Source organism: Solanum dulcamara, chromosome 5 (assembly GCF_947179165.1).
Source record: "Solanum dulcamara chromosome 5, daSolDulc1.2, whole genome shotgun sequence".
Taxonomy (NCBI): domain Eukaryota; kingdom Viridiplantae; phylum Streptophyta; class Magnoliopsida; order Solanales; family Solanaceae; genus Solanum; species Solanum dulcamara.
Window position 1 is genome coordinate 73,548,556 of NC_077241.1, and position 15,317 is coordinate 73,563,872.

A 15,317-nucleotide genomic window follows, 5' to 3' on the forward strand; every position below is an offset into this window, starting at 1 on the left:
TAGATATCATATGTTTTTAGATTAGTTGTTTCAATTTAATCAGATGTGAAACGATATTTGCCCCTTCGTAATGGAACTTTCTTGGATAACCTACTTCTTACCAGTCAATCTTCTAAGGAGAGGAAAAGATTAATGACCATTTGTACCTACATGGTTCCGAAGTCATTAAAATTGTATATTTTATAGTAACACACCAATAACCAAAGCTTTCAAGCATATGCAAACACAGGAAATCAATGAGATATAGCAAGTTTTTACAGAAAAAAGAACCACTTGGGAAACCATGGCAACCTTGGAACGCTTCAATTATGTAGCAAAACACCTTTTTCAGAGTATTCTGTAGAGGTAGTATCACGTTTACAACAGAAAATTTGCAAAACACTCGACTCTTATCACAGGAAAAGTTAACTTAAGACTTCACAAACGCTAAAGCAACCCCAACTCAAAAGAGGGACCATGAAAATACTCAAATGGCCAAGAGAAACTGTAAACTTATAAGGATACATCAAACATAAAGCACATTTGCACTTGACTGCACCACAATTCTTCATCTAAGCCATACTTGTTGAAATGATACAGACAGGAAAGAAGAGAAGAAGTACCAACAACAACATACCCAGTGTAGTCCCACACAATGGGGTCTGAGGAGGATAGAGTATACGCAGACCTTACCTCTACATCAGAGGTGAGGGAGAGAGGCTGTTTCCAATAGAGCCTCGGCAAAGCCCTTTAATAAAGCATAAATAAAAATTGAGTAAACAATCTTCAAATAAAAATCCAAAAGGGTCTTTTTCAAATCCTCACCAAACTTCTTTATTTCAGTGTAGTTAAAGCAAAATCAATCATCATGGAGTCCTTAAAGAAGAGGAAAAGAACCACATGAAATAAGTACCCATCTGTTTTCAGATTAGAAAGCTCTCTTTTTTATTGCTTTTAACAGAGTTCTTACAAAGAAAGACCATTAAAATTGCTTATAAGATCAAAGTGCCATAAAATTGAAAACTAGTTAGCATTTCTCTTCTCCTTTAGCTTCTTCCTAGTCAAAGGATCATAGATAACATACCTAAGCTGCCTCAATAAGAACTAGCTAGCCATTCTCCAATGGCATAATACATGGATAGACACTTTAACTTGACATTCTTGCTTTCCTTCTATCTTTCTTTCAATTTCAAAGTGATTCAGATCACTGCTTACTTACTTAACCTCAACTGACAACTAAACACTCCAACTTTGAATATGCATATCTAAACAACTCAACTCGTCTCAATTGTGTCAGATGAACATTCCAACTTACAAAATAATCATCTAGACACCTCCAAAATTTATGTGTCACGTCAGCATGGGATGGGAATGAGTTGGGAGTGTTTAGTTGCTAATTGAGACCAAGTTGAGTTGTCCAGACGTGCACTCTCAAAGGCCAAGTTTGGATGTTTGTTTATGTATTATGCCTTGTCAGATTAACTGAGATAAATTAACTACCCATCAATCACTAACTAGTTGGTATGGGTTGTATAAATTGTTCTTCGAGCTCAATTTATTCTTATATTTAATAAATTGTTTTCCTTAAACAAATTAGGGGTTTTCCCCCTAAAACTAAAAGTTCTAGGGAAAACAAAAATATAGAATTCAGAATAGTAGCCAAACAAACATAGAAACACATCCAAAAGCTAGAATCAAGAACATGAAATCAGTAAATTAACCAACTAAATTAGGTTTTTTTCATTACGCCATGTTCAGTAAATAACACTAAATTCAGGAAACAGGAAAAAGAGAACCTTTTTTTTTCAACTAAAAAACTCAAAATCACAAGTCTTCCTCACGAAATTCCATACAAATTATTTCCTTCCCCAATCAGAAAAACACTCGAAATTGGGGAGCATCGGACCCACTTTCCGGCAAAACCTCCCAACGGCAAGGCTCCAGCTCATCGGAAACAGGACAATATCCGGCAAGTGTGACCTTATCAGCAGAAGCAGCCACCGACCCGAATTCGAAAACGGTTATGTCGGCCGGCGGTGGGTTGGACCTGGAAACCTCAACAGCTCCGTTCATGCCTGGAACCTCCGGCTTGTCGGAAGCGATTTGGGTTTTCGGGTCGGGTTTCTGGGTTGCTTTAGGAGTTTCATTTTTGTCGCCTTTCCACCATGACAGAATCCCCATGGCTATTCTTGCTTACAGTCTGAAGTGCGGATAATCGGATTTCTTGGATATTTATATTGTGAGACCTCGATAGTTTTCAACTTTTTATATTGAGTGGGGACGACAAAATTAAACTTAATTTGCTCAATTCTTTATATGATTTAGGTCATTTTAATAATTAAAATGTCATAATTTTTTTGTTTAAAACTAATTAATATAAATTATTATTGAGTAATATATGTGCATGTGTAATTATACATAATAGTTTGATTTTATATAAACATTTGATGCTAATAAAATTTCACCATAATTTATGTGCGGTGAAGATATGTTTTTCAAACACACCATACATTATTCTAACAACTTCTCATTCTTTTAGTATAATGAAGATTAATGGCATATGTTGTGTGTGTTAAATTCTTGTACTAATTAATTAAATTTTAAATTCATAAATCAATCTAAAACCTAGTATTAAAAACAATGACTCTACTTTGGCTAAAATCTAAATATAAAAATTTGCAAAGTATCTTGCAACCTCTTTAGCACACCCCTCTCTAGTTCAATCCTGTAAATAAGATGATTTTCATTTATTATATATCAAATATAATTTCATAAGATAAGAATGCACAATTGACCAATAAAAAACACCATACAAAGAAAATATTTTTTTTAACCTTTTATTAAAAATATTTGCATGAAAATGAAATATAATAAAAAGAAGAGTGAGAAACAAACTTAATTATTCAACGAAACCAATTTAAATCTAAAATAAATTTTCATAAAGTCATAATAAGAGTGGTAAATAAACCTTGTTCCTTCCCTAGAATAAATATCCACATTATTCTCCTTCCCCTACCAGTCCATAACAAGTCAAAGTAAAAACATACGAATATGCACTTGAACAGACCTTTTTTCAAATTTAAGGCATGTACAAAATCATCCCTCACTCAAACATCACACGGCGTGGAAAGATCACCGCAAAGATAGGGGGTAACTAGTAACATCTACGTACATCCTATCCTCCCTAGACCCCACTTGTGGAACTGCATTAGTATGTTGTTTGATTGTTGGTAATTGTAGGTACCAGGAAGTACTGAAGATGCAAAAGGGAATATTGGTTGCGGGCAAGGTACAATAGCCTATGGAAGAATTGGAGCTACTCATAGTGGGTCGAAAGAGGGAGGTAAAAGGATATTGAGAAGGGATTTTACTTGCGGACAATGAGAATTTCATTTGATTTAAGTTCATCTCTTCCATTAAAAACACACAGTTTTGCACATTTCTTGTATTATCTAATCTGCAGAGACTAGTTTCTTCATACTTTTTCTTTCGTTTCAATGCAAATAGGTAAGGGAAAACATGCCCTTGCTTATACATCTAAAGTTACACGGGTGATAGACAGTAACAGGATCTAAAACTAACCTAAAAGGTAGCTTGAAGCAACTTTATCTGCTGACTTCTTGTCGCTCAGTTCTGATGGAGAATAAATTTTCATTAACTTTTGATGAGTTCCTCAAAATCACCCACTTCCATCGTTGATTCTCTTTCGGTTCATTGCAAACAGCTAACAGAAGCATACCCTTGCTTCTTATTGGCAGCTAATTACGATCAAATTAAGGGATGTAATGGTTAAATAAAAAATTATAGGGATACTAGGGTCCAAGTTCAACAGGATGATCACCAGCTTAACCTAAAAGGGTAGCCAAAGCAACTTTATCTAATGGCTTCTTGTTAGTTGTCACTATATTTTTATGGAGCATCATTTTTCATTTAACTTTATGATACTTTTTTGATACATGAGATATTTCAAGTCCTTTTCGAACCTTTTGAGTCATGAACTGAATCATAACTCAGTTAATGTGAGTGAAAACAGTTATACTGGAAATAGAGATTAATGGCTTTAAACAGAGAATTGCTAAAAGCTTCTCTATAATTTAAGGTGGAATAGTTATTTCGGTCTATATGACCTAAATTCTACTGAGCAGAGAAAAGAGTTGTTGGTGGTGGGGGGGGGGGGGGGGGATTCGTAGGTAAGAGGAAGGAGTGCAGATCAAAAAGAGAGAGGCTAGAATGCTGGTGCAATGCACATACAGCCAATGGAAGAAGCAGTGACCCTGGTTCGAGGTCAAAGGAGGTAGAAAGGAAATTGAGAACAGATTTTACAAGCAAACACTAGTAATTGCGCTTTATTTTCAGTCTATTACAACTTAATACATGCAGCTTGTTCTTCCCTAGTAACAAGTAAGAGAAAGTACAGTTTGATTTTTAGTTTATCCCTTCCAACATTTTATTTTGATAACATAGTCCTCCTCCTCCTTGTTCTTCCCCTGTCAACAAGTAAGAGAACGCATGGATCACTTCTCATTGCAATACCAATGATTAGGTTAAGGGATGCAGTGCTTACATCTAAAATTGGGATGCTAGGACTTTTGAATAAAGGTTCAACATGACGTTTTCTTTCAATGTTGGAGACCATGCCAGCTTACACACACCACAACTAATCTATCGGACAGCCTGCAGCAGCCCACAAGCATATTCAGGTCAACTTTCCTGAACTATGGTGGCATAGACAGCTCCACTGGGTATCATAGTTGGGGTTCAAACCTAAGGTCTTCAGGTCGTTTCTCGTAACACCTCAACTACTCAGTCATCCCCTTGGTTGCAAAGTTCAACAATAATCTATAGCTAGCCTAATCAGGTAGCACAAGCAATTTAATCTCCTACATTTGGACACCTCAGTTTTTCATAAAAACCATCACCAATCAAAAAAAAAAAAAGTTTACCATTCAGATTATCATTTTTACTAACTTTTGATAAAATGCCCATACATTCTTTTTGATTTAGAGTGAAATTGCCTATGCATTCTTATTATCAAGTTAATCTTGCCACCGGTAGATCAATAGCCAAGTTAATATATTCATTAAATAGCTCCAATCTTCATTTTGCCTCAAAATCCTGCTGCTAGAACTAATCAAAAAAGTTAAAATCAAACTTATTTTCTACATCAAGCTGAGTCGCTGGCTATCCTATACCACACCACATAATGATTGCAGAAGCAACATAATTCTAGCGAGTAGCAAGAAAATATATTAGAAAAGTGAAATTGTAACCTCTAACAGTTTGAATCATCAAAGCATTTTGATTCCAAGCATCACAAAGTGCCAAGATCAAAGATTTGACATCAAATGTCAAGAAATTATCTTTAGCAAACTGCAACTCAAGATTTGGAAGGATACGCATGGTGAGCTCAATCTCCACAGAGTGGAAATGTATTTATTCATATAAATCATTGTCAAGTTACATATTTCAAAGAACAACATAACTTCAAAACTTTTTAACTGAATAACTTGTTGCCTAACAATTTCTTCCTCAACAAATCACAATGCCCACTAATGAAATTGTGTTTTCGAATAAATAAATAAGTATCCTATATGGGAAAATATGTTACCTCTTCAATAAAGCTGAAAATTAACCTATGAGATTTCAATCAGTAACTGATCTTTTTATCCCTAAGCTTCAGCATTGGCAGACTTGGAGCTTCTAAAATCCTTCTTCAACTCAGCCATTCTTTTCATACAAGCTGCTTTATTCTTCCCGGGCACAGCAGCTACTATTTTCTCCCACCTCATTGCCACCTCCTTTGGAAATGTCTTCAATGCATTAAGCAAAGCCAAATCCTCCCCACTACTCCATCCACTCTCCACGGCCTTTTTCACCTCCATATTCTCGAAATCAGCCTCATTTCCACCTTCAGCTCTCTTATCAACTGCTTTCCTGTCCTTCAAAAACCTCTGATAGGAATCCCCATCGCTCATTTTCTTCTCACCCAATTCTTTCGCTTTCTTTATCACACTTTCCACTCTGTATCTCCCGTTAAATCCATCCGCTATCGCCTCCCACCGCCCCGGTTTCCCCACCGGGTGCTTCCCCATCATCTTCCTTAACAACTCCTCATCCCCTTCATTCCACACACCATCCCCCACTTTCCCTCCTCCATTTTTCTCCAGATTCGCAACCGACCCTTTACTATTCTTCGAATTTGCCACCGACCCATTAATTTTCTCCGGCTTCAGATCATAATGGGTGGCTAACACAGGCTCAAAGTCAACGTTTTTCTTGGTGGGTCTGTTAGATCTTCTGTTTGATTTTTTAGTATCGGGTTCGGTATCAGAAAGATCGTCTTTTGGCGGGTCTTGAATGGGCGGTCCGAGTCCGACCCGGATGTCACCACCTGTGATGGAATGAGGAGCAAAAGGTCCGATAAGGAAGGAAAGAGAGATCCATAAGAAGATGGATCCGAATGGTTCAAAGGAGAAATAGAGGACCGAAAGAGCGAAGAAGAGAACAGAAATAGAGAGGGAGATGATGGTTCCGGGTCGGTATAGAGACCGGGTTTGGGTTTCCGAATCTGAATTGGATTGCTGCAATGGCTTGGATTGGAGGAGAAATCTGGGTTTGGCGTCTTCTTCTAAGAACTCCATTGACAAACGAAAGGTCAGTGGCCTGATATTTAGATTTTTTCTATTTCACAAAAGTTATACTATGTGTAAAATTAAGAAAATGCCAAAAGTGATACCTTATGTTTGTAGTAAAATCAAAGTGATCCTTTAAATATACTCTTTACTATTAGTGAAAAGGGTCTCATATGTCCCTTAATTTTTTCATTTAGAATTGATATACCGATTGTTATATCCCTATTGTTATATAAATGACTTACGTATATTTTTTTTATCTAATGAAAGTGAAATAATTAATTTTAAATTTATTTTTTAAAAGTTTTTAATTAAAAAATAATACATATAAGGGTATATTTGATTCTTCTCACACATAATTTATTTTTTTGATTCAATGACTAATTTGAATTTATTATTTTGATGATCAAATTTATTTTTCTCACTATTTTTCTTGTGAAATTTATTATACATGCCCCAATTTTTTTATAGATAAAAAAATTAAATTACAATATAGCAGTAAAATGAATTAGTTTTAAATTACAATATAGCCACCAAAAATAGTTTTAAATTTTTTCTTACTTTTTTCTCTTTTTTCCATTCACACTTCATTTTCCCCCCCTTATTTTTACACTCAAGAATAAAAAGAAAAAAAAAATTAGAAACTCAAATAATAATAATCAAAGAAGATAAAAATTATTCATGTGTAAAAAAGATTAAATATAGCTCTAAACTTTTCTATATAAAAATTCATGTATGGATATTTTTTTTCTTTCTCAAAAAAATATATATACCTCATTCATGAATTTTTTTTAAAACTAAAAATCAAAAAAATAATTTTTTCGCTTCCTTTAGATGAAAAGGGTATATATGATCCATTTTATAATGGTGAGGGATATATGTGAACCACTTTTATAACGGTGGGTTATATGTGACCCATTTGTGTAATGATAGGGGTATATATGAGCCACTTTCATAACGGAGGGTATATCAGTTCTAAATAATAAAGTTTAGGGGTATATCAAGACCTTTTCCCTTACTATTATTTAGAGACAGAGGTAGAATAAAGAAGTAATGGAGAGAGGTTATTAAGCAAAACATGATGTATCTTCAGCCTATCGAACACATGACACTAAATAGGAGGGTATGAAAGTCACGTACTATGGTAGTAGAAGGTTAGTAGGTAGTGGAGGGTTATTTTTGTTTTATGAGGGTTTAGGTTTGTTGGTGTTTGTCATTATACTAATTGTATGATTATAGTTCTTGCTTTTGATTTTTATCATCATTTGTTGTTCAATGTGTTTCAATTATCGCACTATTTTGTTGTTCTTGTTCCTTTTCTTGTAGGCTTTGTTGTAAGTTTTCCTTGTTAGTTGTTATGTTTTCCACGTTGTTTTCTTCTTCTTTGTACTTGAATTTGCTGTTCTTAAGCAGAGTGTTTTCGAAAACATCTTCTTTACCTCCACAAAATAATAATAAAATTTGCATACAATATCCTCTTCAAAACTCACTTATGAAACTTCACAAAATATGTTGTTGCTATTAAATTTACCAAAGTATTATTTTTTTCATTTTTGTTAACAAACTCCAATTGGTATTGAATTTAGCGAGAATTGTAAAGAAAAGAGTACTACTATTTAATATGAACTCACATTTGCTGTGTCTTGTACCTCAAAATTAAAAACCATTCAGAGGAGAAAATACATGTCCCCCAAGTTTGGTTGAGACAAAACGATAGATATTACACAATACAGAATTTAGCTTATATATACTTACGTATAATTTTTTTTACACAATCAAAACCCCCAAAAAATAACTATAGCTAGTCATCGAAAAATAAGTGGAGATAAGGGACATGACCAATTGCAATAAGTTAAAGCACACAGATAGGATCTTTAAGTTAAATCTCACAGTAAAAATATTTATGTACATTATCAAGCTTTGAGGCTCATCCATTCAAAGTATCAAGCATTTGCACTTGTATCTGCTTGGTGGCACCTTATTATCTTTTCCTTGTGAGAAAATGACTTTGATGGACTCAAAAATCTCATCAATAGATTTTCCAGCATCAACCTGATAATTTTCAGACACAAAGCAGTGGTTACAACTAAAATTACGGGTGGATATATCCTGGATTTAAACTCCACGAGTTCAATTCTAAGTTTAGACATACTATGTGTTACAATTTTAGTAGATTCTTACATATATTTTTTATGCTCCACATCAAGTTAAAAGTATTGGGTTCAAATAAATTCGGTGGTGCAATGTTGCACCCACCTCTGACTAAAATCATTCCATCTTACACATAGTCAATATCTAAGCATTCTATACTACGTTCACCACCCTACTCAACAAAAGAAGAAGATTATAAATTTATGATTTACCTTCCTAATTTTCCCCTTTGATTCATAATATTCAATTGCAGGGAGAGTTGACTCCATAAAAACTTTAAATCGCTTCCTTATTGTCTCGATATTATCGTCATCTCTTCCCTGCATAATTACTCTGAATTAACTCAAAAAAATCCTTCATACAAGTGCTATGCGATTGAACGATGTACCTAAAAATTATATTGCTCGACTCTTTAAAAATTTAATAAGATGCGTGTTGGATCCTCCAAAAAGTAGTGCATTTTGAGAGGATCCAACAGGGTGCAGCAGCAACATTTTGGAAAGTCCGAGCAACATAGCCTAAATATACCTCATTTCTTGAGAGCAATCGCCTCTCCATTTCGTCTTGTGGACAATCTAGATAAAGGACAAACTCAGGCTCTATTTTTGTCTACAAAGAAATCCCAAAAGGCAGTTATTTCAAATTATATAAGCAAAAGCAGCGTGCTACTAACTTACATTAGAAAAAATTGAATAATAAACTAACTTACAAGACTCTCAAATACTCTAACATTCTCTTCATTCCGGGGGAAGCCGTCGATAAGGAATTTGTCATTATTGATTCCCTGCATGGGTTGTTGAAGAAGCCTCACGGTTACGTCTGTCGGAACAAGCTTCCCCTCCTTCATAATTTTCTGAATCATAGAGCTGAAATAAACCGAACAAAAGAAATAAAGACAGCGTTGTGACATACAAAATTCTTAACAGAACTGTAAGCCTACAAAGTGGATATTATGATCTCATTCCAAGTAAGACCATGGAGGATCTCTTAGATGAAACTAGTTGCATTGTATATACTCTAGTAGCATATCAGTTTACATATTAGGGCAACAACTACGGATTTATCAAAAAATAAAAGCGGTTGTTGAATAACATTACCCAGTTTCAGAACCAGAACTGATTTCTTGACGTAGAAGCTCGCCAACACTAAGATGAGTGTATCCAAATTGTTGTGCTATTTTTTTGCATTGCGTTCCTTTACCACTTCCAGGACCACCTGAAATATAAATAATCACTATGTGAGAATAAGGAACGACGGAAGTTATTTTTAAAAAAAAGAGAGACAAAGAGAAATTGCAATATCACATACTAGCCATAAGAAAAAGAATTTAGAACACTTATGTGACAATGTCCCTTGCGATCTTATTAAGTACTCTTTGTGCTCGAGGATGTACGTATTAGCTAGCATTGTATTAACGAATTACAAGGTTGATCATGAAAAGGTGTAAAGCATACTGAAGCAAGTTCAAAAGAAGGTTTGGAACAAAACTTGCATCTATTAGGAAATTCTTCAAGAACTTAGTTCTAGTTTGTTCAACCAATACACTATTAAAAGCCACTGTCAATGTCCCTTGCGATCTTATTAAGTAATCTCTGTGCTCGAGGATGTACGTATTAGCTAGCATTGTATTAACGACTTACAAGCTTGATCATGAACAGGTGTAAAGCATACTGAAGCTAGTTCAAAAGAAGGTTTGGAACAAGACTTGCATCTATTAGGAAGTTCTTCAAGAACTTAGTTCTATTTTGTTCAACCAATACACTATTAAAAGCCACTGTCTTGATCAACCACTCTTCATCATTGACATCTCCTATTGCTGACCAATTGCTTGAATAAACCTTTAACGCACTTCAACATGTCTATCATGCATACAACTAAAATTCTCAGATGCAAAACCACATTAGTCCTGCCTCTGTTATTCATTATGAGTTTTTATAGCAGATTGCATATCCGTAACCGTAACTCTCAAGTTCAGTATACTACCCCCGACGTTTGAAATAACACAAAGTTGCCTTATATTTAACTTTGATATAACTATAACTAATGACTAGAATAAACCTCCATTATTTACGAATGTCAATTCTACCCTCACAATCTAAACTAAGATAATTTGACAACCATCAATGAGCAATGTTTCTTCTTTCATTTTGAACAAAACTGGATGTGGAAATCTAGATGACTATACTGATCATAAAGTCAATGGTGTTTACAGAAAGCCTATTATCAAAAGTTACACACACTCAACTTTTAAATTCAGCTTTCATTTTAACACCTATTAGATGAAGCTATAACAAAAATGAAAAGAAAGAAGACAGCAAAATGTTGCTCTTTTCCTTCCTTATATGCTGGTGGTTGGATATGTGGGGCATGGAAGCCACAGAAAAAGTATGTCAATTCCAACTTTTACCACCTTCCACCATCACCAATTAAGATATTCATGTACTAACGGCAGGTAAAACTTAGCAAAAGATGCATTTTTCATGATAAAACAAGAACACACGATACAGCTTTAATTTCATCTAAAGAGATACAAAATGCAGTAGATGTAATTACAACAGGCGGTGCAAGTAAAGGAATTACGGAAGTCCTAACCTATAACAAAAACAATTTTGACCTTCTTTTGCTTTGCTGAGCCTCTATCACCTTCCTGCAAAAACAAGATACCAATCAGATGATCAAGGAACAGTATTAAATGGTTTAATTCAAAAAGGAGGAAAACTACCAGCATGAGACAATGTTAGCTTAATTGGCAAAACTCATAAAATAATATCACAACAACGATAGAATGATATGTCTGTGTTATACAAAGCCAGGACTATTACTACCAGTCTGTCTATGAATTAACTTTTGTTTGCAAGATTACAAGTACGAATACTATATTTGGTCACAAGCATCAAATGTCGTTGACTTTAGTAGTGAAACAATTCAATTCTAGTTTATGAAACATTCTCTTTATTTACAAAATCAGCTTCTTCTTTTTTTAAAATCTCTAATCGGAAAACAATGAGAATTCATAAATCCGTGTTATACAATATCAATTAGGATAATACACACTTCATGATCCCAAAGGAAAAGCAAACCTTCACAAGCATGTTACCAATTAAGAAAGACTGGTAAAAGTAAAATTAGATGAGACGAATAGCTACAAAAAGGGTGACCCAGTTCACGAAGCATCCCGCATTCACACATGGTAAGGAAGGGCCAAACACAAGGGGTGTAAAATAGACAACCTAGCCTGACACAACTATGAGTGGCTGATCCCAATAGTATGCATCACCGATTCAAAGAGCCTTCAATATATCAATTACTAACTTTTGTTTGTAAGATTACAAGTACTAATTGTATATTTTATCACAAGCTTCAAATGTTTCGTGACTTCAATACTGGGATCATTTCAACACATTTCTTTCAAATCTCTAATCCAAAACCAAAGAGTATTCATTAATCGATGTTATACCAAACATATAACAAACACTTCATGATCCCAACCTTCACCAGGATATTAACCAATTACTTGAAGGACAATGAAGAAAGACTTGAAGAAATAATATTAAGACGAGACGAGTAACTATAACCAAGTCAAAATCAGAAATTCCAATGATAATTAGGAAAATACCAAAGAAACTTCCTCACCTTGTGTAAATCCATCTTGGATTGCCCACACAAAGAATATGTTTAGTTAGTCAATGTTCCTGCGGTTCCACAAAAAGAAAAACAACAATGAAATTGAAAACTTGCTGGTAAACTTTATCATACTGAAAACTTTCAAATTCAGGGGCGGAGCTACCGTGCTACTTATTAGTTCAGTGACACTATAACAGTACTATAATCCATTAACTTTATCCCGGACCTTATATTTGTGTCAAAAAAAATCCACTTAATCTGTAGTTCCCTTGTCTCAAAGTTCAAGACAGAACTAATTATTTTTTCCCATTTTATTCTCAATAATAAATGTTGTTGAAAACTACAAATACCTCATCCCGAATCCATAAACTCAAAATTCTAGTTCCATCTCTATTCAAATTCACCAACAATTCCACAAGCTAAAGACATCATACAAATCATATCAATTGTTCAATAATCTATCTAAGACTAGACAAACAGCATAATAAAACTATTTATTTTCCAAGAACAATTCATCCCCTTTCTCCAAATCCCATTAAAATTCCAACTATTTGTTGAGTCTATAAATGATAATCAACTCAAAGTTCACAACTTTGTATAAAAGAATGAAAAGAAAAACAAGAATTTTTGAGTGAGAGAAGAAAGTACCTTACTTGGACAATACTGCAAATTTCTTTTTAATTCCCGTGAAAAAAGGAACTTTTGTTTTGGTTATCCAGAAAAAGGAAGAAGAAAAATGAGTTGGTTTTGGGTGGGGAATGGAAAGTTCTAGTGTTAATAGCTGTGACTATTTATTTAAGTTTATTCTAAGAAAGATGATTCCTTTTTAAATTTGAAAATAATTTGATTTAAATTATTATATTATGATTACTGGTTTCAAAGAGTATTATGATTTTATAGCATGTTTTAAGATCATGAATTTTGAACACTCACAGTGATCTGTTAGCATTTTTGAATAATTTATTTCAAAATTTGAATATGTTTTTTACTAGAGTGCTTATGATTCATCAAGTCTTATAACAAATTTATCCATCAGAATTTATGGTGATTCATAAAAAAGTGTACTAAATACTAGTGATTCGTCCTAGACTTAAAACAAGACAAGTCTTTTAGTGATCCTATCGAAATTGAATTCCAACTTTTGGTGTGAATTCTGTTTTTATAGTTTTTTTTTATGACAAGTGAAATTCGGTGTTGCTATTCTTTGATTGCACACAGGATAAAATTTCTCCTTTTATGAAATAACTCACAAATCTTAAATATGAATATTTTTTTTAAATAACGGTGTATATATCTTTCATTTAAGTGAGAAAACAAAGGTTATTTAATTGCACAATTTGCTTTTAAAATTGTTTAGTCTTTAATTGTACTTCTTAAAATAGATACATTTTTAAATTTTTATCATTCAAAATCAAACTTACGTAAGATATAACTTATGAGATATTATGATGTAGAAATAAAAACTTATACCTCATAATAATTTCTCTCTTTGCTGTGACGACATGCCACGTCATCATGCCACATGGCACAAAGTTGCCTATGTGAAAGTCTTACATAGGAATAAAGATTTTAGAGATGTGTAGAAAATTCCCTTGGAATACTTTAGAATTTCATGAATTTACATGAAAAGTCCTTGGAATATTATAGAATTGTAGAGTATTTTATAGAAGAAATTTATTTGTAAATATGTAGAGATTTATTTAACAATTATTATTTACATATTAGCCCCTAAATAAGTAGTATAAATAAAGGGGGCATCCATTCGTTAAAACCATAATATATAAATATGATCTTTAACTCGGCTTTAGTTGACAATTATCACCTCTAATTTTATTAGTAGACAAGTAGACACTTTAACTATCCAAAACTTGAACAAATAGACACATTCGTCCTACATGACATCATACATTACAATTTTATGTCTTATGTGGTGTCCAACGTGTATTGTGCCACGTAGGATACGTGTGTCTACTTGTTCAATTTTATACAAGTTTAAGTGTCTACTTGTGCACATCCAAAGTTGGATGACATAGAATGTGAAATGAGGTCAAGTTAAAGGGCATATTTATATATTATGTCTTCGTAAAACCATCAAGCAAAAACGAAAGTTCCCTATAATACAATATTTCCTATCAATCCTCTTGTGTTTTCTCTTAGCGATTCATAGGGTGTTAGGTTGACTTGACATAACAAGATGTTGAGCAAGTGATGCAAGAATTTGAGCAAGTTGTCAAGTATTGCGCATGTGCTTAGTAGAGGACTAAGGGCGTGACATTGAGGAGCAAAAAATATAGACCAACACAAAATATGGGAGAAAAAGTGAATGACCCAACCCCCCCCCCCCCCCCAAAAAAAAAGAAAAAGAAAAAACTACCTAACTAGACAAATATTCATACTATATCTTCTTTTTTTTGGCAAAATATTTATACCATATCTATTAAATTTTACTATACTTTAAAATGATTACACAAACTCTTTATTTTTCTCTCGCTTGCTCTCTCTGCCTCGCTTTCTCCCTATTTACCTCACCCTCTTTCTCTCGCTTTATCATCCTTTTCTCTCTCTGGCTCTTTTTGTTGCATAATTGATACTGAATAATTATTGAATGGCCACTAGTTAAGGTATAATTATACCAGTCAATATATCTACACACAAATACATATATGTGGATAACTATAACTTCTTCTTTATTTGTTTCTAAGTATGTATATATGCACAAAGTACACAAGATATACCACAAATTTGACACCACATAGATGTATTTATGCACAAATTACTAGATATATCACAAATACCCTAGATATATTAGTGCCATTTAAGAACCAATCTATAAATATGCACATATACACTGAATTTATCCATGCATTTAATGTTGGATATATGAAATTGACACTTACTACATTGCATACATCAATACATATTTGATACTAA

At 33.6% G+C, this 15,317-nt stretch overlaps 3 protein-coding genes across 6 annotated transcripts; all 3 read right to left on the reverse strand.

Annotated features, from left to right (window-relative positions):
• Positions 1 to 1,695: 1,695 nt before the first annotated feature.
• LOC129888484 (uncharacterized) lies at positions 1,696 to 2,228 on the reverse strand. The gene has a single exon (XM_055963452.1). It carries the CDS (start codon positions 2,158 to 2,160, stop codon positions 1,852 to 1,854), a length of 309 nt encoding a protein of 102 aa, XP_055819427.1. The 5' UTR covers positions 2,161 to 2,228; the 3' UTR covers positions 1,696 to 1,851.
• A 453-nt stretch (positions 2,229 to 2,681) lies between these two features.
• On the reverse strand, positions 2,682 to 6,718 carry LOC129889735 (transcription factor MAMYB). 2 transcript variants are annotated; one of them, XM_055965145.1, is made up of 2 exons: positions 5,588 to 6,718; positions 2,682 to 2,704 (listed from the first exon to the last, which is right to left on the reverse strand). In XM_055965145.1, exon 1 carries the CDS (start codon positions 6,618 to 6,620, stop codon positions 5,649 to 5,651), a length of 972 nt encoding a protein of 323 aa, XP_055821120.1. In that variant the 5' UTR covers positions 6,621 to 6,718; the 3' UTR covers positions 2,682 to 2,704; positions 5,588 to 5,648. The 2 variants fall into 2 exon arrangements, with proteins under 2 accessions (XP_055821120.1, XP_055821119.1); XM_055965144.1 differs by lacking the exon at positions 2,682 to 2,704 and adding an exon at positions 4,310 to 4,466.
• A 1,611-nt stretch (positions 6,719 to 8,329) lies between these two features.
• LOC129889736 (UMP-CMP kinase 3-like) lies at positions 8,330 to 13,154 on the reverse strand. 3 transcript variants are annotated; one of them, XM_055965146.1, is made up of 8 exons: positions 13,035 to 13,154; positions 12,396 to 12,454; positions 11,355 to 11,409; positions 9,860 to 9,977; positions 9,472 to 9,628; positions 9,291 to 9,371; positions 8,975 to 9,082; positions 8,330 to 8,663 (listed from the first exon to the last, which is right to left on the reverse strand). In XM_055965146.1, the coding sequence occupies exons 2-8, from the start codon at positions 12,408 to 12,410 to the stop codon at positions 8,547 to 8,549; spliced, it is 651 nt and encodes a 216-aa protein (XP_055821121.1). In that variant the 5' UTR covers positions 12,411 to 12,454; positions 13,035 to 13,154; the 3' UTR covers positions 8,330 to 8,546. The 3 variants fall into 3 exon arrangements, with proteins under 3 accessions (XP_055821121.1, XP_055821123.1, XP_055821124.1); XM_055965148.1 differs by having other exon boundaries at positions 13,040 to 13,150; XM_055965149.1 differs by lacking the exon at positions 13,035 to 13,154 and adding an exon at positions 12,737 to 12,886.
• Positions 13,155 to 15,317: the final 2,163 nt, after the last annotated feature.

Excerpts from the sequence above, each read along its gene's own strand:
- LOC129888484 (XM_055963452.1), bottom strand. The coding sequence starts at position 2,160 with ATGGGGATTCTGTCATGGTGGAAAGGCGACAAAAATGAAACTCCTAAA.
- LOC129889735 (XM_055965145.1), bottom strand. The coding sequence starts at position 6,620 with ATGGAGTTCTTAGAAGAAGACGCCAAACCCAGATTTCTCCTCCAATCC.
- LOC129889736 (XM_055965146.1), bottom strand. Across the intron at positions 9,372-9,471 it reads TTAGAGTATTTGAGAGTCTT|ACAAAAATAGAGCCTGAGTT; the intron begins GTAAGTTAGTTT and ends ATTTCTTTGTAG. Across the intron at positions 9,083-9,290 it reads GATTGCTCTCAAGAAATGAG|GGAAGAGATGACGATAATAT; the intron begins GTATATTTAGGC and ends GTAATTATGCAG.